General features: G+C 41.4%; 1 protein-coding gene across 1 annotated transcript; it reads right to left on the bottom strand.

The window, feature by feature from the left end:
- Positions 1-1,054: 1,054 nt before the first annotated feature.
- Positions 1,055-23,872, bottom strand: LOC135542225 (hepatocyte growth factor-like protein). Its single transcript, XM_064969029.1, has 18 exons — positions 23,567-23,872; positions 21,719-21,863; positions 21,455-21,570; positions 21,184-21,298; positions 19,464-19,600; positions 18,754-18,874; positions 18,449-18,567; positions 18,157-18,328; positions 16,808-16,938; positions 16,567-16,669; positions 14,236-14,372; positions 13,633-13,665; positions 13,309-13,423; positions 3,203-3,280; positions 2,858-3,004; positions 2,527-2,633; positions 1,664-1,806; positions 1,055-1,434 (listed from the first exon to the last, which is right to left on the bottom strand). Exons 1-18 carry the CDS (start codon positions 23,619-23,621, stop codon positions 1,273-1,275), a joined length of 2,136 nt encoding a protein of 711 aa, XP_064825101.1. The 5' UTR covers positions 23,622-23,872; the 3' UTR covers positions 1,055-1,272.
- Positions 23,873-23,903: the final 31 nt, after the last annotated feature.

The raw sequence follows: 23,903 nt of genomic DNA, 5'->3' as shown, positions 1-23,903 counted from the left end.
CATTTATAAACCATTTAGTCAATCCTTATCTGCATTATAAACGGGAACCATAAGTCATATAAGTATTTGATTAGTCATCTATTATAAACAGAATTTCATGAAAGGGAGCACTATGAATTGTCAAACTGCCACTGAAACTGACCAAAGCCAGCACTCGTTTGTTGGTGTAATTTGTTGAACCACAATACATAAGTACTGTGTACGGTTAAATTTTTCTTTTAGTTCTTTGTGTAAATGGGTATGTGTGTATTTGTGAATACTGTACGTGGATATGCAGATTTGTGAGTATCTACGTTTGTTTGCATGTAATAAGAAAGCTAAAGTGTGCGTGTGTCAGTGTGTGTGTGTGTGTGTCAGTGTGTGTGTGTTAGAGAGAGGAAGAGAGCATGTAAGTGTAATGTCTACTGTAAATTTTGTATTGTTTATTTCCCTTTTGTTTATGATGTATTTCACTTGCTTTGGCAATGTAAACATATGTTTCCCATGTCAATAAAGCTCCTTAGATTGAATTGAAATTGAATTGAGAGAAAGAGAGAAAGAGTTAGTTCACTGCCCCTCTGCAGGCTGGTGTGTCTGAGATTCCGTTGGACTCTGATCTTGGGGTTTATTTAAGCTGAATTCCGTGGGCTCATCAGGACCGAGTTACAAAAATCCTCCTATAGAACCAGAAAGAATGTGCAGCGCATTCAGTTCTGTATAAGGCACAAAGGCATGTCTTTGGACGTGGGGGCAGGCATCAAAAGACAGGCAGCGGAGGGATTTCTTTAGAGGCTGGGGGGCAAAGAAGGTATTTTGATTGGGGGGAGGGGAGTGAAGGGTTTTGGTGGTCAGCAATTTTAGTGAAGGGTGTGGGAGCGCTTCTGGGAAGCATGAGGTTAAGGAGGCATGTGCTTCACAAAGGACATCCGGAGGTCACTGCCACGGTTCAATATGTAATGTCCGATAATCTAATAATCTAATCACCACAAAAGATCAGGGCTATTATGGATATTTCGTTCTGATCCAAAAGGTTCATAATGTGCTTGATTACACATAGACTACAGACGAGGGAAAACAGGGTTATTTACATTTTATATTTGTGTCATAACAACGTAGAATAATACACAACAATAGAGTATTATGGACATAATGACAGATATTACAACAATTCTATGTAGATGGTCACGGATAACAATTAGGCCGTTGTGGATTGTGCGCTATGGGGAGAGGGGTTGAAAGTTGTCCATTAGAACATAGGGCCAGTCACTGGTTGGTGACATACTGTATCTGTTACTAAGCCATCTCCATGACCTTCTTAATCCAGTCCACATAGATGGAGACGCGGATGAAGATGCTGGGCTGGCCTGGGTGTCCACAGCGCCTCATGGGGATGATCACTCCTTCCAGCACCCAGCAGTCACTGTTCTGACAGGCCAGAGGTCCCCCATAGTCTCTCTAGAGGTCGGGTGGGCATAACATATCACTGTCAGATCATTCTCACACAACGACAGGACATATCGTAACTTAACGCATACGTTTGTGCTGTATGTCACAGAATTAATTTCCTAAAAGATCAAATTGTTTCACTCTCACACACCATAAACCTCATTCTCTCTCATAGAAATAAACCGCCCTCCACATAGACAAATCCTCCCCCTCACAAACACACCCGACCCAAACCTACCTCACAGGCACCCACCCCGCCCTGGAAGGAGTTGGTGCACATCTCGTTCTCCCGAACACGACCCCGAAAGTATTTGTTACAGTCCTTGTTGCTTATAACTGGTATTTGAGCCACATTGAGCACAGAGTCATCTGTAGAAGTGCCTGAGAAAGTGAGAGAAACAGTAAAAGAGGGGGGGGGTGGAGAGAACGAGATAATGAGAGAGAGGTGTGCATATGCTGAGTGATACTGGAAATAACAACACCATCTGTTGGTCCAGGATCTGAAAAGCTGTCTCATTTACATGACACATCAGTAAAACAGATACTACTTCAAGGGCAGCAAAAGATACCTAAATAAACATTATGTCATACATTAGGGTCTCAGGTTTTCCTGACCACATCATCTGACCTGGGACAACTCAGGGCCATGGTCGTAATGCAGCCACAGGATGGTGACATATAAAGGACATTATGAAGGAACGGTATAAAGAGTACAACAGGGGGAAAAATGTGCAGATGAGGGTAATACAGATGCAGGATCTTAATTTGAGCCAGTGTGCGCTACAGCAAGGAAAATAATCCTGCAGCAACAGGAAGTCTGAATTATTATGTGGATTATAATTCACTGACATTTTTGAACGGGTTGATAGGTTTTTTTCGTAAGTGAAAATCAAGTCTGAAATTTTGACAAACTTCAAAAGCCTTTTTAAACCTCAAAATTCACTACACGTTTTAGATCTCCTGAATGGCAGGAAGGTTCTCCTCCAACAGGGTGGTCCAATGAAGAGCCTACATCTGTAAAAGGAAGGATAAAGATGAATATGGAGGAATGTGACTAAATGATATTGTCGTGTTACAATTATGAGCATAGCTCTCCTTTACCTTGAGTTTCCCCCCAGCCTGCGATCTCGCAGTAGGTTCCGTTTCGAACTATGTAGCGTTCGGGAGGCAGGCAGATCTGAGACACACGCTCATTAAACTGGGCTGAGCTGAGGAAGAGGATGAGGAAGAGCATCAGCCTGAGCGGAATGGGGTTGCTGTTAAATCATATGGCGTGGACTAGTTGTAGGATACTATTGTTAGGTTACTGGTGAACTGTAAAAAACAAACAAAAAAGTATAATAAAAGATGTGCAGGGAAATATGTGTTTTGTGCATGTGTGTGTGTGTGTGTGTGTGTGTGCGTTCCTGCGTGCGGTTCTGTGTGTACGCACTATTCCAGTTGTAGCATGACCAGCTGGGACTCAGAGGGTCCACAGACGATCTTGGTGAGAGGGATAGTCTGTCGGTCGGGTTCTCCTTCACTGGGGTTACGGAACAAAGTCCCCATCATGGCGGAGTACCCTGGAAGGTCCACATAACTGCACACAGAGAACACACACTGATCAACAATCTCCAACCTATTCAAGGGATTTACAACAAAAATGTTGTTTTAGAGTCTGGATCTGGGTCTTTTGGGGTTGACAGTTTTTCCTTTTACTGTGTTTAAAAAAACAACAACAACATGATATAAATACTTGATAATTAAGTAATGAGAAATAATAAATCAGAAAGCATACCAAGAGGAGAAACACTGCTTAGTGCTGATCACCCATTTGGAGCTAACCAGGGAGCCTCCACAGAAATGGTTTCCTTTCCTGCACACAATGAGATAAGGGTTATGAAGACTAGGGTCTAACACACACACAGAGAAAAAGACAGAGAGAGAGAGAGAGACAGACAGAGAGAGAGAGAGAGAGAGAGAGAGAGAGAGAGAGAGAGAGAGAGAGACAGAGAGACAGAGACAGAGAGAGAGAGAGAGAATGAGGACTAGTCTCTAACAGGGAAAGAGAGAGAGGTTATAAATACTGGAGAATACCAGGGAGCGAGTGAGAGCAAACAATAAATTGCTTGTTTTCAAGCTAGCTATAGCTAAGAGCAAATAGCTAAATAAAGAAAAGGCTATCAAATAGCTGAGAAAATGTTTACATTTTGCTACTTGTACTACTTTTCTTTTTAATTGAAGAAGAAGAAGAAATGGGATGCTGTTGCAGTAAAAAAGCTTGATCTGCAAACTGAGATGAAAACAAGCTGGAAAAAGCTGAAAAGAAATGAAAAAGAGCTAGGAAAAAAATTACCAAGAGAAAATCCAAACAAAGATTATGTACCCTACAGATGTCTGCTCTTCCAAGGCAAAGAAAAACTATAAGTAAAGTAATGAGAGAGTCACCTGAGACCTTAGTGGCGGACCTCACAGTACTAGTGGGGAAGAAAACAACAACGAATCTCATATTTCATACGGAGAGCCCCTCAGCCTGACACACTGCCCTGTGCACGAAATACTCAAAACATAGAAAGAATGGTAAAGGCAGACAGATAACAATCAACAAGGACAACAATAAAACTGCCCGTCTCACAGTTAACGTTTACCATAACGACACCATCTTGGCTCAGGGGTCGGAAAGCAGCCTGAGGACGTTCCAGGAAGACTTCCAGTCTCCAGGAGAAGAAGCAAAGGAGCAACTGCAAGAAGCTCTCAACACACCAAAATCCAGGAGAAGATGACCCCTCCAAGCCCTGAAAACAGCCCTGTCTCTCCAAGAATCTTCTCCTATGTCGACTCTCTCAGAGACAGTCTACCTGTTCTAGAAAGAGACCTTACTGAGTTCAGGGAGATATTCCTTGAACAGCCAGAGCAGAGGCATTCAACAGCCGACACCAGCCAGCCTGATGAATCAGCAGCGCAGTGAGATCTCACCCCCCTTCCATAGACTTACACAGTAATTATGACAACTTCCGGAGGACGTCTTCTAACCTATCAGAGCTCTTGTATCATGAAGTGACATGTTGTCCAGGTAATTAATCTAGTACTGAAATGATAAGCTACAGCTAGCTAGCACAACAGTGCATAAAATGTGGTGAGTACTTAACACAAAGAGAGAGAAAGTCAATAGTTGAACAGTTTGAACAAATTCAATTATTCCAAAATGAAGGAGAAACAAGAGAGAGAGTGATGGCTATATTTGGTTGCATTTATTGTTTTTTAATTTCACTTCCACTTAGCTAGCAAATGCAGCTAGCTAGTTTAGCCTAGTCAAACACCCGGCTCAAAACAGAGAGGGATGCTATATTAGCTAGCTGGCTATGGCTATCCAACACTGGAACTCTTCCAAGTCAAGGTAAACTTTTGGTTTTATTAATTTATTGCCTCTGGGGCCCACCCGTGTAACTGCTAAACTGATTTCTGTACCGCATGATTGTAACGGGTTTACTAACGCATTAGTTCTAGTAGTTCTAGTTGACTATGATGTGACAACGCCGTAGGCTGTGTGTCGTGATTAGCGTTCATGATATGAAGGTTTGGCTTGGAAAGTTTTTTTTGCCTGGTTACAGACAGCTGATGTGTTGTGCACTGAAGTCCACAAGCGCAGGGGAAAAGTGAGAGGAGCAGAGCACGTAGATAGCTGTGAGAAGGAATTATTTAGACAACGAGCAAAGTGATCATGCTGTTTTTATGTGGCTGCAATGAAAGTTAACTGCGTTTGCATGTGATCAGGTGTGTATTCATTCTGCCGATTCTGTTAAAAAAAAACGTTTTCTGAAACGGAAGCAAACAGAACGAAATGGGAATAAACATACCTGAATTTATCCAATAGAAACTCTCATTTGCAACTGTTGGACTAACGATTACACCCTAGATCAGCTAGATGCAGGCAATAGTATGCAAGGCAGTTTTGAATGTGCCACTGTCTGTCACTTTGATTACTAATAATTCTCTCGACCTGTGCACCTAAGTTGTACACTTTTCATAAGCTAGGTTGTAGCAACCTCGTGATGGTACAGGGAAAATTTGAGTATCATGTTGTATCCTAAACCTATCGATGTTACTTTGAGCTGGGTGAATGGAATATGAATGAGAGTCATCCAATATTTTCTAACTGAAATCAGGCCATGCTCATTAAAAAAATTAAACAAATCATCCTCCCTCATCTTAAAACGTCACAGAACGCCACTGGTCTCTTCCCTGGGAAAAGAGTCATCAAGCTCCGTTTTTGCCCCACCACAGACAGTACAGAGTCCCAGGGCCCTTCCTCAACATCCAAGGAGCTCCAAGCAACAGATAGCCCACATCCCCACTGCCCATTCACCACGCTGCCCCCCCTCCCTCAAGAGTCATCCCTGACAGAGCACCTGGCTAGCCACAACAGGCAGTACAGATGAACAGCTACACAGCAGTGACTGCCACAAGTTCCTCAGCACAGGATAACCAGAACTAGATAAGAGACATGTTACCTCTAATCTGCTCTAAGATAGACATACTGAACTAAAAACCTACATGCACTACAGATGACATGCAGGGTAAAGTACCAATGTATGCATAAGCTATGTAGCCTAGATAATAAGAGATAAATATATATTTTTTAATGTTTTATTATGTATTGAATATTTAAATACTGTATATTTGTTTTATCTCGTATGTTCAACACATTCTAAAGGAACATTTTAAACATAGCATCCTTAAGTAGGATATAAGCACCTACAGTGCATTCTTAAAGTATTCAAACCCCTTGACTTTTTCCACATTTTGTTACTTTACAGACTTATTCTAAAATTGATTAAACGTTTTTTTAAATTATTAATCTACACAAAATACCACATAATGACAATACAAAAACACAATTATATAATACAAAATTATAATTATGTGAAATATCACATTTACATACAGTAAGTATTCAGACCCTGTACTCAGTACTTTATTGAAGCACCTTTGTCAGCGATTACAGCCTCAAGTCTTCCTGGGTATGACCCTACAAGCGTGGGACACCTGTATTTGGGGAGGTTATCCCATTCTGCTCTGTAGCTCCTTTCAAGCTCTGTCAGGTTGGATGGGGAGTGTCGCTGCACAGCTATTTTCAGGTCACTCCAGAGATGTTCGATTGGTTTCATTCCGGGCATTGGCTGGGCCAATCAAGGACATTCAGAGACCCGAAGCCACTCCTGCGTTGTCTTGGTTGTGTGCTTAGGGTCATTGTCTATTGGAAGGTGAACCTTCGCCCCAGTCTGAGGTCCTGAACGCCCTGGAGCAGGTGTTAATCAAGGATCTCTGTGCTTTGCTCTGTTCATCTTTCCCTCAGTCCTGACTAGTCTCCCAGTCACTGTCGCTGAAAAACATCCCCACAGCATGATACTGCCACCACTAAGCTTCACCGTAGGGAGGGTGCCAGGATTCCTCCAGACGTGACGCTTGACATTCAGGCTAGGGCTGTTGCGGTGACTGTATTACCGCCAACGGTCAAGAGTCATGAAGGCAGTCAAATTCCACGTGACCGTTTAGACACGGTAACTAGGCTTCTCCAAGCTCTGATGCTGCTGATGGTCATTAGTAGCCTACCAAACTTGCTAACTGCCTGGTACTCAGCACTCTATTGTTCCTCTAATCACTCTGACATCGATATAAATAGAATGGATTCTATTAGGGTGCATTATGGCAGCCGTGAAATTTGAGGCATTATCAAGTGCTTGTCAAATTGTGAATTAGTGACAGAAAAAAAACAAAGAAGAGCTCATGCCTTTCATGCGACATTTTTCAAATCCTCATTAGAGTCGCATCATGCAGCCTTACAATGTATTATAGTCCAAACATATAGCCCAACGTTTGTAGAACAACTGAATTTACATTAATAACTCTAAATTAAGAATATAGGAATACCTATTTGTTTGTTAACCGCTCAACACAGAATAGCCGTTTGTGCGCACTCCCTCAAATCGTTTGGAGAAAATATCCTTTCTATTTTATTCAGCTTTGTTCTATTGTATTCTTCATACTATAAAATAATGCCACGGAATTCTAAGCAGATCTTACCTGCTAAATGAACTAGTGTCGCCCACAGCCATTTGGCATAGCCAGATCAGGACCTAACATAAGGACAATCCAGAGTATGTTCTTCTGTTCTTCTGAAATAGACTACATTTTCTTCATATCATGCTTCTTTAGACCTGTCTAAAATAAATAATGGATTTATTGTGAAGGCTATATTAAATGGATTTATTAGACTTTTTAAAATATAGATGCTCCAAAGGTCTGCATCAGTGGCTTGTAGGCTATGTGTGGAAGCCAGGAGATGCTAAATGTGTTTATGTTAACTAACGGTCAATTACTGTGAGACCAGCTGTCATTTGCTTGACAATCACCAGCTGACAAAATGTTGTGACCGCCACAGCCCTAATTCAGGCCAAAGAGTTCAATCTTGGTTTCATCAGATCGTGAGAAACAAGATTCTCCTGTCAGAGAGTGCCTTTTTGCAAACTCAAAGCGGACTATCATGTGCCTTTTACTGAGGTGTGGCTTCCGTCTGGCCACTATCATAAAGGTGGAGGGCTGCAGAGATGGTTGTCCTTCTGGAAGTTTCTCCCATCTCCACAGAGGAACTCTGGAGCTCTGAGTGACCATTGGGTTCGTGGTCACCTTCCTGACCAAGGCCATTCTCCCTCGATTGCTCCGTTTGGCCAGGCAGACAGCCCTAGGAAGAGTCTTGGTGGTTCCAAACTTCTTACATTTAAGAATGATGGAGGCCATGGTGTTCTTGGGACCTTCAATGCTGCAGACTTTTTTGGTACCCTTCCCTAGATCTGTGCCTCGACACAATCCTGTCTTCGGAACTCTACGGACAATTCCTTCAACCTCATGGTCTGTATGGAGGAGTGGGTCAAAATCCCTGCTGCAGTGTGTGCAAACCTGGCCAAGAACTACAGGAAACGTATGATCTCTGTAATTGCAAACAAAGGTTTCTGTACCAAATAATACGTTCTGCTTTTCTGATGTATCAAATACTTATGTCATGCAATAAAATGCAAAAGAATTACTTAAAAATCATACAATATGATTATCTGGATTTTTGTTTTAGATTCCGTCTCTCACAGTTGAAGTGCACCTATGAAAAAATTACAGACCTCTACATGCTTTGTAAGTAGGAAAACCTGCAAAATCGGCAGTGTATCAAATACAATCAAGTTGTAGAAACATCTCAAGGATGATCAATGGAAACAGGATGCACCAGAGCTCAATTTCGAGTCTCATAACAAATGGTCTGAATACTTATGTAAATAAGGTATTTCTGATTTTATTGTTAATAAATTTGCAAACATTTCTAAAAACCTGTTTTTGCTTTGTCATTATGGGATATTGTGTGTAGATTTATGAGGAACATTTTTAATTTAATCTATTTTATAATAAGGCTCTAACATTTTTTTTTTATTAATTTTTTTTTTTACCATTATTTTACTAGGCAAGTCAGTTAAGAACAAATTCTTATTTTCAATGACGGCCTAGGAACAGTGGGTTAACTGCCTGTTCAGGGGCAGAATGACAGATTTCGTACCTTGTCAGCTCAGGGATTTAAACTTGCAACCTTTTGGTTACTAGTCCAATGCTCTAACCACTAGGCTACACTGCCGCCCCGTTAACATAACAAAATGTGGAAAAAGGAAGGGGTCTGAATACCAACTTTGGGCTCCCGAGTGGCACTGCATCTCAGTGCAAGAGACGTCACTACAATCCCTGGTTCGATTCCAGGCTGTATCACATCTGGCCTTATTTGGAGAGTCCCATAGGCGGTGCACAATTGGCCCAGCATCATCCGGGTTTGGCCCGGTGTACGCCGTCATTCTAAATAAGAATTTGTTCTTAACTGACTTGCCTAGTTAAATAAAGGTTAAATAAAAAAGTACAAAATATTTTCCAAATGCAGTGAATATATAACATTCAGGGTTTGTGCTCTTAAACATTTGGTTGTGAAAAGCACAGACACAGATATAGTAGACATCGTACCTAGTTCAGACATTATTTTACTTCTTGGAGACATGGAGTCGAAGAGAAACATCCTGTCCCAAAAATGACAGGGAGGTTACTGCAGGCCTACCGTCAGTGAAACATCCACATGTAAAATGTGTCAGTGACTCAGGAGGGATTCTAATCTGGTTTAAAGAGAGGAAAGGAAAAACATAGTTGGCAAAAAAAAACATACCTTATTGTTATATGCTTCTGTCTGACTTTCAGTATTATAACAAAGTTTGTTTTCAGAGTCTCTATTCTGATATGATTCATTTTGAGTCAGTAAGTAAAGTTCTGTTTAATGGAGGATTTAAATGCTAGAACTAGTAAATATCCAGTCCAGACTACATATATTTAGAGGGAAACACCCATGTACATCTGGGTATGAATCACAACTGACTACAGAGAGAAAGAGAGCGCTATGACAGTATTGTCAATAAAAATGGGAAACAAGTAGGTTTACTTATTGATCTGAACTAGGAAACATTGATATTAAAAACTTGATTTACATTTGTATTTTTTACTACATTTAAATAAGACAAAGATGGCATTAAGCCACTGACAAATTGATGGATATATTCATCAATCTGGCACACAAAAAAAATACTACATCTTAAAAAGGTGAAAAATAGAATATCAAAAAAGAAAAATGGTATGGTTTGACAAAGAAGGTTCAACTGCAAGAAATGAACTAAGACTTTTGTCAGAACAAAAACACCAGGAGACACGTCTCATATACCAATAGGCCCTAAAGCCAATATGAGAAAATCCCTCTATATCACCAATTAATTTTATGAATCATGGAGGAAATTAGATACCACTCTTAAAAGACCCCCTAATCAAAGATTGGATTATCTGGAAACAGCATTTTGAAATACCTCTATAAATTCCAAATAAAAAAAAGAACTTAACTCCACCCAAACATCAGTAATAGAACAATTAAAATAATTATAATTAACAGTAAAAACCCAACGAAACCAGCTGGACAATCCTATTACATTGTTTTAACTAATTGATCAAATAAAGGCCCTCAAGAGTGGTGGAGCCGCAGGGCCAGACAGCCTTCGAACAGAGATTCGAACATTTTAAGTAAAAGTTTAATTGGATTCCTCCCTAAACACTGAACAACAGATCACATATATATCCTCCATGTCCTCAAAAAACATGTCCACCAAACTCACAAAGGAAACACATGTGCCTTGTTTTATCGACGTTTCAAAAAGCCTTTGATTCCTTATGGGATGAAGCACTGTTCTCAAAACCCCTTCGAAGTGGTGTAGGAGGCAAGGTCTATGATATTATGATTATTAAAGTACTGCATCTCAGTGCTAGAGGCATCACTACAGACCCTGGTTCGATTCCAGGCTGTATCACAACCAGCCGTGATTGGGAGTCCCGTAGGGCGGCGCACAATTGGCCCTGCGTCTTCCCGGGTTTGGCCGTCATTGTATATAAGAATTTGTTCTTAACTGACTTGCCTAGTTAAATAAAGGTGAAATAAAAGTAAATAAATAAATGAGATCTATAATGAAAATAAAAGAACACAATTCTTTAGGTCAGGACAGAGGAGTAAGACAAGGTTACAATATTAGTCCAACTTTATTCAATATTTATATAACTGAACTGGCTACAGATCAATCAAGATCTCTGGGACTCACCCTAGAAGACAAATAAATAAAGTGTATTTTATATGCCAATGACTTGTCACCAGCAATAATCTTGTCACCAACAGAACAGTTGGTAAAACAAAGCCTGTCCTTGCTAGAACAGTATTGTAAGGACTGGACACTATCCATTAATATGGAACAAAACTAAGTAATGATCTTTCAGAAAAAGTCCAGATCTCAGGAAAATAAGTACCATTTCACAACACCAATCCTGAAACACACCACCGACTATATTTACCTTGGTGGTTTGACATGGCCATAAAGTCCTTAACAGATAACGCACGCAGAGCATATTTTGCGATCAGAAAGACCCTGTATAAATTTAACCCACCAATAAGAATTCGCCTTAAATTATTGGACTCTGTCATAACTCCAATCCTTCCATGTGGCAATTTAAAATATACAGTACATCATGGGATGAAAGCCCCACCGAAAGGTTTTACCTGGAATTTTCTACAAATATTCTAGGTGTGCACAGAAATGCCCCAAACCTAGCCTGTAGTGCAGAACTTGGGAGATTTCCACTAGCACTCATAATTGAGAAAAGAGACACGACATTCTGGACTCACCTAACACACTGTGATCCAAAAATTATCATCACAAGGCCGTCTTATGAAAAGACTGCAACACAAAGAGTGACCCTTTAGAGCAACTGGCCCAGAAGCACCAGCTAATATTCAACCATTTGACCACAAATAACACCATTCTAATAAGTAGAAATCTCTAACCAAAATATATAGAATATTGGCAAAACGAAATTCAACTGAATCACAAGCTTCAATGTTACCAAATTCTAAATAGAGTTATCAAATTAGGACAACACCTTTTCAAAATCAAAGAATTCAAACCATGGAAGACATTAACAGACTCGATGAACCATAGCCTGGCAATAGACAGGATGCCATAGAAAAACATGAAAGGTCAGAGAGGAAAGACTAGGTCGGATGAAGTAGAGAATGAGGAGAAAATCTGCGTAATGTTAAGAGAAAACATTGAGACAGTAGATCTTACTGCAGATGATGTGCTGCCTTGTCATCATTTAAGAGATGTCATACACATGAGCCTTTCTAGATTTCATTTCGGGAATTGTTTTTTAAAATGTCTTATTATTATTGTTTTTGTGTATATGCAGTATACTTATATATTATTTTTGGTCCAACATATTGTTCATTTATGTAATACTGCATCCAACTCACACTCCCAAACACTTAGATCCCCTGAACGCAGCCCACTTTCCAGCTCACTCTCCAGATCCCAATCACCGGAATTCTAATCACCTGTTCACACACCTGCATGTCAGCATCCCATACTATTTAGTTCAGTTCCTTGCACCCCATCACTGTGAGGTATCGTTTGTTTTTGACACACACTTTTTCGCCCCCCCCCCGTCCTTCTCGCCTCCCGTGTATGATCGTTTTTGCCTGCCTCACTCACAACGCCTTTTGCCTATTCCCTGCCTGTACTGTTGCCATTTGTGGACCTACCGTGTATGACCTTCTGCCTGCCCCTGGACCCAGCTACCTGCATCATCCTAAGGTCCCTGTCAATAAACATCTGCTGCGCTCTGCACTTGAAACCAGCTCTCTGTCTCCCTTGTGTTCATTACAGACAACAGTGGCAACAACCCATTCATGCCAATATAGCATTTATTGAATTGACTTGAATTGAGAGAGAGAGGGGTCATGAAGACATGGCTCTAACACACACAGAGGAAGAGAGAGAGGACAAACACAATTTTGATAAACTCTCATATCTATTGGGTGAAATACCACAGTGTGCCATCACAGCAGCACGATTTGGGACCTGTTGTCACAAGAAAAGGGCAACCAGTGAAGAACAAACACCAGAAATACAACCCATATTTATGTTTATTTATCTTCCCTTTTGTACTTTAACCGTTTGCACATAATGACATTTGAAATGTCTTTATTCTTTTTGAACTTTTTTGAGTAACGTTTACTGTTCATTTTGAATGTTTATTTCACTTTTGTTTATTTTTTTTTACTTCACTGGCTTTGGCAACGTTAACATATGTTTCCCATGCCAATAAAGCCCTTACATTGAAATTGAATTGAGAGAGAGAGAGAGAGATGCCATGAAGACTGGTCTCTAACAGGGGAGACAGAGAGGTTATGAAGACTGAGGCTGGAGTCTCTAATGCTGAGTAAATCTCACTGGGACTGACCTGTCCCTGAGGCTGACTGTCCAGGGAGAGTTTCCAGGACGCCCACCAACAATACGGAGTATGCTCTTGACGAAACGATCATCTCTCTTCCCACACTCATTAAACTCCACTTTCTCTGCGCGCACACACACACACACACACACACACACACACACACACACACACACACACACACACACACACACACACACACACACACACACACACACACACACACACACACACACACACACACTTCAGTTAGTGGGTAAAGTTGTGTACACAGGTACACTTCCAGGAAGCACTTATTATTCGTTATAGTTGCATATTCCATTAGGAACTCACCGGCTGGCTCAATGATGGACACTTTCTCCCCAGCTGTTCAAACAACAACAAGCAGAATCATTAAAAAAACAAACATTTTGAAATAACAGCCAAGGAGGGATTAGTGCTTTGAGCAAAATGTATGAAAATAGCTTTATAGTGTTAGTAAATTAACATTAGGCCTAGAAGGATAGAGTACAGAGTATAAGATATACTGACGGTGTCCGAAATCTGTCTTGCCTACTACTTACTAAAACGACATAATGTGTACTAATCATACTCATACATATACTATTTAGAAAGTACTGTTTGGTAAAAACAGATGCAGTAAGCAATAAATATCAACATACTAGGCTCACCCATCCTGATAACGTGGCATCTAATGCGCAAGTGCGTTGATTCCCACCATTCGCTCATTTGGGTACAGCGTGTCCCTTTGTCTCATTATCAGCTTGTCATCATACTATAAAACGTTCCATTTTCGCATACCTAAAATGCCTACTGTGTAGAACGAAAGTATGGGAATTCGGATACGGCCAGTGAGTGATGGAGTAACAAGAGAAAGATATGGAGAAAGGAATGTAATGCCTGAGGGGACAGAGGTATGGGGGGGGGGATCTTTACCGCACTGCTTGATGGCGCAGTAGTCGAACTCTGTTTTGGGGTCAGTGGTGTAGCACCAGGGTCCGTGTTGGTCCCCATCTGGGTTCCGGCAGTAGTTCTCTGTCAGGTTGCCCTCAGGATGGGTCCTTGGGTTTATCCTGGAAAACCACAGTACAGTAAAAGCACTAAACCTACCTAACCATGCCACAGCAGACACTTCTACACCCACATGCTACTATCCCATACATTGAAATATATATACACAGTACCAGTCAAAAGTCTGGACACACCTACTCAATTAGACTATTTTCCTCATTGTAGAATAATAGTGAAGACATCACAACTATGAAATAACAAATATGGAATCATGTAGTAACCAGAAAAGTGTTAAACAAATCAAAATATATTTTAGATTTTTCAAAGTAGCCACCCTTTGCCTTGATGACAGCTTTGCCCACTCTTGACATTCTCTCAACCAGCTTCATGAGGTAGTCCCCTGGAATGCATTTTAATGAACAAGTGTGCCTTTTTACATTTTGGGGGGGAATTTCTTTCCTTCTTAATGCGTTTGAACCAATTAGTTGAGTTGTGACAAGGTAGGGGTGGTATACAGAAGATTGTCCTTTTTGGTAAAAGACTAAGTCCATATTATGGCAAGAACAGCGAGAGAAACGACAGTTCATCATTACTTTAAGACATGAAGGTCTGTCAATCCAGGACATTTCAAGAACTTTGAAAGTTTCTTCAAGTGCAGTCGCAAAAACGATCAAGCGCTATGATGAAACTGGCTCTCATGAAGACCGCCACAGGAAAGGAAGACCCAGAGTTACCTCTGCTGCAGAGGACAAGTTCATTAAAGTTACTAGCCTCAGAAATTGCAGCCCAAAAAAATGATTCACAGAGTTCAAGTAACAGACACATGTCAACATCAACTGTTTGAATCAGGCCTTCATGGTCGAATTGCTGAAAAGAAACCACTACTAATGGACACCAATAAGAAGAAGAGACTTGCTTGGGCCAAGAAACATGAGCAATGGACATTAGACCAGTGGAAATCTGTCCTTTGGTCTGGAGGCCAGATATGAGATTTTTAGTTCCAACTGCCGTGTCTTTGTGAGTTGCAGTGTAGGTGAATGGATGATCTCCGCATGTGTAGTTCCCACCGTGAAGCATGGAGGAGGAGGTGTGATGGTGTGGGTATCACATTTCAGGTAAGACCCAGATGCAGACAGTGTTGAAGTAACAAAGGTTTATTATTAGTACAGGGGCAGGCAAAATGACAGGTCAAGGGCAAGCAGAGGTCAGTAATCTAGATAGGGTGCAAAAAGTCCAGAACGGCAGGCAGTCTCAGGGTCAGAGAAGGCAGGGGTCAATAATCTAGTGTGTTGTAGCAAGGTACAGAACTGCAGTCAGGGTCAGGGTAGGCAGAATGGTCAAAACCGGGAAAAACAAGAAAACGGGAACTAGAACAGACAGGAGCAAGGGGGAAAATGCTGGTAGGTAAACAAAAATGAACTGGAAACAGACAAACAGAGAACACAGGTATAAATACACTGGGGATAATGGGGAAGATTGGTGACACCTGGAGGAGGGTGGAGAAAAACACAAAGACAGGTGAAACAGATCAGGGTGTGACAGTGGGGATGCTTTTCTGGTGACATTGTGTGATTTATTTAGAATTCAAGGCACACTTAACCAGCATGGCTACCACAGCATTCTGCAGCGATACGCCATCCCATCTGGTTTGGGCTTAGTGGGATTATCATCGTTTTTTTAATAGGACAATGACCCAACACACCTCTAAGTTGTGCAAGGGCTAAGAAGGAGAGTGATGGAGTGCTGCATCAGATGACCTGACCTCCACAATCATCCGAACTCAACCCAATTGAGATGGTTTGGGATGAGTTGGACCGCAGAGAGAAGGAAAAGCAGCCAACATGTGTTCAGCATATGTGGGAACGCCTTCAAGACTGTTGGAAAATAATTCCAGATGAAGCTGGTTGAGAGAATGCCAAGAGTGTGCAAGCTGTCATCAAGGCAAAGGGTGGCTATTTTGAAGAATCTCAAATATAAAATATATTGATGATTTGTTTAACACTCTTTTGGTAACTACATTATTCCATATTTGTTATTTCATATTTGTTATTTCACAGTTTTGATGTCTTCTCTATCATTCTTCAATGTAGAAAATAGTAAAAATAATGAAAAATCCTTGAATGAGTAGGTGTATCCAAACTTTTGACAGCTAATACTATATATATATAAATATGTATGAAATATTTGACAACACCAAACATACCTGCCAAATTCATGATACATTTAATTTTAGAATCTACTAGTTATTTTTGATACTTTGTTTTGTGAGGCATGTTGACACTCCACTTCTGGCAGGTGACGCCCTTCCGCGTCTTTCGGACCACACCCCTGTAGTTTTTACCATTTTCATGGTAGCAATCTGGGGTGTGGGGAAAAAGGACATGAAAACATGATGACAGAAAACCCTTCTGTGAGTTATCAAGTAGGCTTGTGTTTGAGGACCCTAGATTGCATAGCGAGTGCATTGTTGCCATTGAAACAGCAGAGAGCAGTGTACCCTCAGCTTCGATGTCGTCTGCACAGCGTTTGATATGCAAGCAGAGAGCCGTCCTCATCTCAGGCACAGACGTGAAGCACCAGGGAGCCTCGGATCCATCTGGGTTACGACAGTAGTTCTCTTCCAAGCCCCTGGAAGCAATGGTATATAAATTAGTATAACCAATATGTATAGCACACAATAACACAGGGATATATGGATAAAACAGCTAATACTGTAGGTCAAAATAACACAGGGATTTATGGATAAAATAGCTAATACTGGAGGTCAAAAATAACACAGGGATTTATGGATAAAACAGCTAATACTGTAGGTCAAAATAACACAGGGATTTATGGATAAAACAGCTAATACTGTAGGTCAAAATAACACAGGGATTTATGGATAAAACAGCTAATACTGTAGGTCAAAATAACACAGGGATTTATGGATAAAACAGCTAATACTGTAGGTCAAAATAACACAGGGATTTATGGATAAAACAGCTAATACTGTAGGTCAAAATAACACAGGGATTTATGGATAAAACAGCTAATACTGTAGGTCAAAATAACACAGGGATTTATGGATAAAACAGCTAATACTGTAAGTCAAAATAACACAGGGATTTATGGATAAAACAGCTAATACTGTAGGTCAAAATAACACAGGGATTTATGGATAAAACAGCTAAAACTGTAGGGCAAATTAACACAGGGATTTATGGATAAAACAGCTAATACTGTAGGTCAAACTAACACAGGGATTTATGAATAAAACAGCTAATACTGTAGGTCAAACTAACACAGGGATTTATGGATAAAACAGCTAATACTGTAGGTCAAACTAACACAGGGATTTATGGATAAAACAGCTAATACTGTAGGTCAAACTAACACAGGGATTTATGGATAAAACAGCTAATACTGTAGGTCAAAATAACACAGGGATTTATGGATAAAACAGCTAATACTGTAGGTCAAAATAACACAGGGATTTATGGATAAAACAGCTAATACTGTAGGTCAAAATAACACAGGGATTTATGGATAAAACAGCTAATACTGTAGGTCAAACTAACACAGGGACAATCATTCATGGGTAAATGTTGGATGTATGCTACTGACTCTGGATAAGCGTCTGCTATGACTAAACTGTATATGTGTTTCAGAACACAAATAACTAGACCCAAGATCAGCCATTCACGTAGACCCTCATCTCAAGACCCTTAATGTCACTCCTTACTCCACCCTCCTCATCAAACCACTCACTAACCATCATTCCGCCGCTCATCCCTCTTAACTATCAATTCCACCGCTCATCCATCCATCCATCCATCCATCCTCATTCCGCCCGCTCCTCTGGCTTACTTGCATTCGTAGGTGTTTGGGTAGAAGGGGTGCTCGTGAGGGTACTGGGCGTCCCACCGCTGACAGGCAATACCGCCGGTCGTCTCGTTCACTTTGCCACGGTAATCCTCCCCGCGACCACGGAAACAGTTTGTGGTGTAGCTGGACCGGAGGTGTCTCTTAGGAACCGCAGCTGGAGTGAAAGGAGAGACGTGACATTATGAGGGGTGATATAGATTGTATTACATTGTTATAAACATGGAAACGTGTGAATGGAAGGGACAGGGAGGGTGTATGAAGGAGACAGACGTACGGCACTTGCTGATCTGGCAACTCTCTCTCTCCATATCAGGGTCTGTGGTGTAGCACCAAGGAACAGGGGAGGAGTCTGGGTTACGGCAGTAGTTATCATCCAAGCTCTTATCTGGATACCTGGGACGCACATGTACAGGATTCCATGTTAGGAGCTTCTCATTACCTTGGAAATGTTGATTGTTTTCTACTCTGTTACAGTACAACATATTGATTACAACATATTGATGTAGGCCTACAACAAACTGTATGTAAAAGAGTGGAGTGGTAGTGGTAGTGATTACAGCGGTGGGTAGACAGACATACTTCTCAGGCTGGTAGATGTGTTGTTGTGGGTACTGCTGGTCCCAACGTTGACACTCTCTGCCACTCACTGTGTGGTCAACCTGGCCCCTGTAGTCTTCCCCGTTACATGTGATACACACTTCTGTGTACAAACCCAAACACACACAGTCTGTAGCAACACTTTTTCGACAGTGATGTTCTCTATGATCAAAGACAAAACATACACCACAATCAATCATTTACACATAGTGTTATAACGTTATCTTTAGAAGCATTTGCTATTGCAATCCTTCCACCCCTGGAATGTTGAACAGAATGGGAGGTGCAGAATCTCACTCTCTACCACACCTGCTGTCTCTAACTCTGAATGCTCGGCTATGAAAAGCCAACTGACATTTACTCCTGAGGTGCTGATCTGTTGAACCCTCTACAACCACTGTGATTATTATTATTTGACCCTGCTGGTCATCTATGAACATTTGAACATCTTGGCCATGTACTGTTATAATCTCCACCCGGCACAGTCAGAAGAGGACTGGCCACCCCTCAGAGCCTCATTCCTCTCTAGGTTTCTTCCTAGGCCCCTGCCTTTCTAGGGAGTTTTTCCTAGCCACCGTGCTTCATCGGCATTGCTTGCTGTTTGGGGTTTTAGGCTGGGTTTCTGTATAGCACTTTGTGACATCTGCTGATGTAAAAAGGGCTTTATAAATACATTTGATTGATTGATGTACCGTCTTTGCAGTGGGGGATATTGCAGCTCTCATAGCGGCGTTCTGGATCATTGGTGTAGCACCACGGCCCGATGCGGTCCCTATCTGGGTTCCTGCAGTAGTTCAGCTCCAAACCATTAGTGGCTGTGGGTGTCCATCTATGACAAGGTATAGAAACAGAATATGTGCGAGAGAAAGAGATATCTTATTAGATTTTGCTTTGGGTCATGGTTTCCAAACTACTACTAATGCTCTAGACAGCACCAATTGTATTGTGGACATGGCTGAACTGATACTAACCTCCAACTATTTTCTCTTCAGAGGAGACTTTTTCCTCCAGACCAAAGGGACAGCGATGGGGAGCTCTAAGGCTCCTAATTATGCTAACCTATATCTAGGAATGTTTGAAAAACAGGTGGTGCTGAATCCAGACCTTAACCCTTTTCTCTCCAATATGCTCCTAATTCTGATATATTTGGATGACATTTTCGTGATCTATCCAGGGACGCAACTTTTAGAATTCCATGCTTATCTAAACGCTATGAATGAACACCTTAATTTCACCATTAACTATGACCTATCACAAATCAGTTTTCTTGAAGTGATAGTTATTAAGGACAAAACCTCCCTCTCTACAGATCTCTTTAGGAAACCTACGGACAAGAATAACCTCCGTAGAGGTGACAGCTTTCATCCACGTCCACATTAAAAGTCTCCCTATAAGTCAATTCAGTCGCATCAGAAGAATATGCAGCTCTGATGCTTCTTATTAGAAACAGACCACGGACCTCACACAAAGGTTTAGGGAAAGGGGGTACAAAGACAATTGGGTAAAACATGCCAATGATCGTTTTGAAGGACTAACACAGTTGGAAGGCCTTCAACCAAATTTAAAGAAAAAGCAGAACTTGTCCCATCATGCTTCACCCGATACTCACCATTGGGGAAGGCATTTAAGATCATTATCAGGAAGCACTGGTAATTACAAATGTGGCCAATATGCTCAATGCAGCTTCACGTATAAGTGCAACTAATTTACCCACAACCCCCCACACAGGACAAAGATTTAAGATAATTTTACCTGCATGTGCACCAATGTTATTTACATGTTGAAATGTCGTTGTGGTCTGTCTTACGTAGGGAAAACCCATAGAAGCCTTAAGACACGGATCAGTGAGCACCGCAGCAATGTACAGACAGGTGAGACAACAAATCCGGGTGCTGTTCATGTTGTACAAGCTGGACATCCTATTAGTTCTCTGAGATACATTGGAATAGAAATGGTGGGAGGGGACATTGAGACGGGACATTGAGAGAGAACTTCTTCAAAGGTAATCTTTCTGGATCCACAGATCCCTCTTGGCCTTAATGAGTTTGACTTGAAACCGTTTTTTTATAGTCTAAATTGTGTCAATAAAAAGTATGCTAATTTAATATTGTATGTATATGTATATTACTGTAAATATTGATCACATTCCCTGTGTGTGATCATATATTTTGATACATTGAATGGTGTAACTATGTTATACATTTTTACCTCCTGTTTCAGGAAGTGATGTCACTGAGTACTGCGCCTATATATAGGACTTTCCACCCCCACCTGGGATATGAATGCCTGATGAAGACCTAAGGGTCAAAACATTGCAAATAAATATCACCTGGGAGCATGAGCAGTAGTGTGCAGCGTTTTCCTTTGTGTTTTACAAACTACGACTCACATAAATCAACGGGATGATCTTACCTGTGATCGTGTGGGAACTTTGACCACCACTGTTGACAAGTATGGCCATTTTTCGTCGTGAACACCTTGCCTCGATAGTCTTCTCCTTTACCCACAATGCACTTCCTTACGTACACTGCACATGGAAGAAAAACATCTGCCTTTTCAAACAGAAATCACAACATGCTGCTGACACAACATGACTCATTTTGTAGCGTTATACAGAATGAGATCAATTCACTTAGAACATAAATGACAGAGAACATGACCTCACTTTGACCCCAAAGCTTACCCTTCTTCTCATACAGGTCACAGTTGACGTTCCTCTTGACCTCTGCGTTGCTGCCATCCTCCACCCATGGCAGCTGTTTACAGGTGATGGAGCGGCGCGTCTCGTAGTTGAAGGCTCTAATGAAAGGAGTTTTCAAGTTCATTTGTGTCAATTGTTTTACCCATTTGGGGGTAGCCTGACTGGCACTCAAACCCGTTAGTCCAACACCTTATCCGCTAAGATCGCTAGGTGTTGTACTAAGGTCATTACAACCCTCCAGGGTACCTGCAGTCCAGTGTGTGTGAACAGCGTCTAGCACAGTCCTCCAGAGTCAGCCCTGGCAGCATCAGCACCCGTGCAGAGTTCCAGGAGGTCGGAACCAGCTCCCTTCCCTCAGAACGCTGGAAGTCATTCAGAGGACTGCGGGACCCTATGGCCAAATACAAAACGCACAGTCCTAATATCTGGGGGCTTACACTATATATAAGTATGTGGACACCACTTCAAATGAATGGATTCGGCTATTTCAGCCACACCTGTTGCTTACAGGTGTATAAAATCGAGCACACAGGAAGCCACCTTTCCAACAAGTCAGTTTGTCAATGTCCTACACTGCTAGAGCTGCCCCGGTTAACTGTAAGTGCTGTTATTGTGAAGTGGAAATGTCTAGGAGCAACAACGCCTCAGCCGCAAAGTGGTAGGCCACACACGCTCACAGAACGGGACCGCCGAGTGCTGAAGCTCGTAGCGAGTAAAAATCGTCTGTCCTCGGTTGCAACACTCACGATCAAGTTCTAAACTGGCTCTGGAAGCAACGTCAGCACAACAGCTGTTCATCGGGAGCTTCATGAAATGGGTTTCCATGACCGAGCAGCCACACAAAGCCTAAGATCACCATACGCAATATCAAATGTTGGCTTGAGTGGTGTAAAGCTCGCTGCAATTGGACTCTGGAGCAGTGGAAACACGTTCTCTGGAGTGATTAATCACAATTCACCATCTGGCAGCGATGGATGAATCTGGGTTGAGCTAACACTACCTGCCCCAATGCTTAGTGCCAACTGTAAAGTTTGGTGGAGGAATAACGGTCTGGGGCTATATTTAATGGCTCTGGCTAGGCCCCTTAGTTCCCCCCTTAACAATGGATTTTGTGCTTCCAACTAAAGTGGCAACAGTTTGGGGTAGGCCTTTCCTGTTTCAGCATGACAATGCTCCCATGCACAAAGCGAGGTCCATACAGAAATGCTTTGTTGAAATCGGTGTGGAAAAACTTGACTGGACTGCACAGAGCCTTGACCTCAACCACATCGAACACCTTTGGGATGAATCGGAACACCGACTGTGAGCAAGGCCTCATCGCCCAACATCAGTGCCCGACCTCCCTAATGCTCATGTGGCTGAATGGAAGCAAGTCCCTGCAGCAATGTTCCAACATCTAGTGGAAAGCCTTCCCAGAAGAGTATATATATATTAATGCCCATGATTTTGAAGTGAAATGTTGGATGAGCACTTTTTGCCAAAATTATATCTAACCACTATCTTACTGGAGTGTTAAAAATGGGAGTTGTTTCAGAACAGTTTTGGTTCGAAGTTCTAACTTAAAATCACATGTAATATGTCCTTTGGTAGGCCTATCTACTGAACTATTAACAAACAGTACATCATGTACTGAGCATCCAGCTGTCTGTTTGTGAGCTGTCGGCTGAACAACATTTGGGCATGGGTCTGACTGAGCAAAATAAGACCTTTGGACCAACCACACCATTTTTTTTGTGTGAAGCTTACACGAATGGACAAGTGTCTCTATCAATACACTTAACTGACAGAATCACATTTTTTGACAGACTGTAATTCGTAAAAGGACAGATTTATACACGATTGGATTTTTTTACATGATATGTATATGTAGAAACACTGCAGTCAATTGTGCAGTGTAAACTGAGCTGACCCAGAAATACAATGTACAACCAACAAAAAAGGCACATCAACTCAACAACATCAAATCAATAAACCAATCCCAGTTGCATTATTAATGGATGTCGGTACCCAATCGGCACATGAATCTGAAATAGAATTTAAAAAATAAAATTAAAAAACATATAAAAAAATAAATATATATGTTATTTTTCTTACCACTGACCAATCCCCTCCAAAATGCCAGGAGAACACAGGAAATAATGAGTTTCATGGTTACAGAAGAGAATAAGACAGACCAGTGCTGGATGGAAGCAGATCCAAGGACTTAATAATGTTTTTGACAATTCTGGAGTTCCTCTGGCTGGCGTGTTTTTACGAAATTGATTAGGCTAGACTAGAGCAAGATGAACAATTAAGAAGCCTCTAAAAAAAAAGATATATTGTGGTGTTTGTTGGACGGGAAAAGCCAGAGTTACAAAATAAGTGTGAATGTAATGACTGCATCCCGTCCACCCACACGTGAACATTGAATAGCTTAATCAAACAGAGGCGC

This window comes from Oncorhynchus masou, chromosome 6, assembly GCF_036934945.1.
Source record: "Oncorhynchus masou masou isolate Uvic2021 chromosome 6, UVic_Omas_1.1, whole genome shotgun sequence".
Taxonomy (NCBI): Eukaryota; Metazoa; Chordata; class Actinopteri; order Salmoniformes; family Salmonidae; genus Oncorhynchus; species Oncorhynchus masou.
The sequence above is the reverse complement of the archived record's forward strand: the minus strand, read 5'-3'. Positions and strand labels throughout refer to the sequence as shown.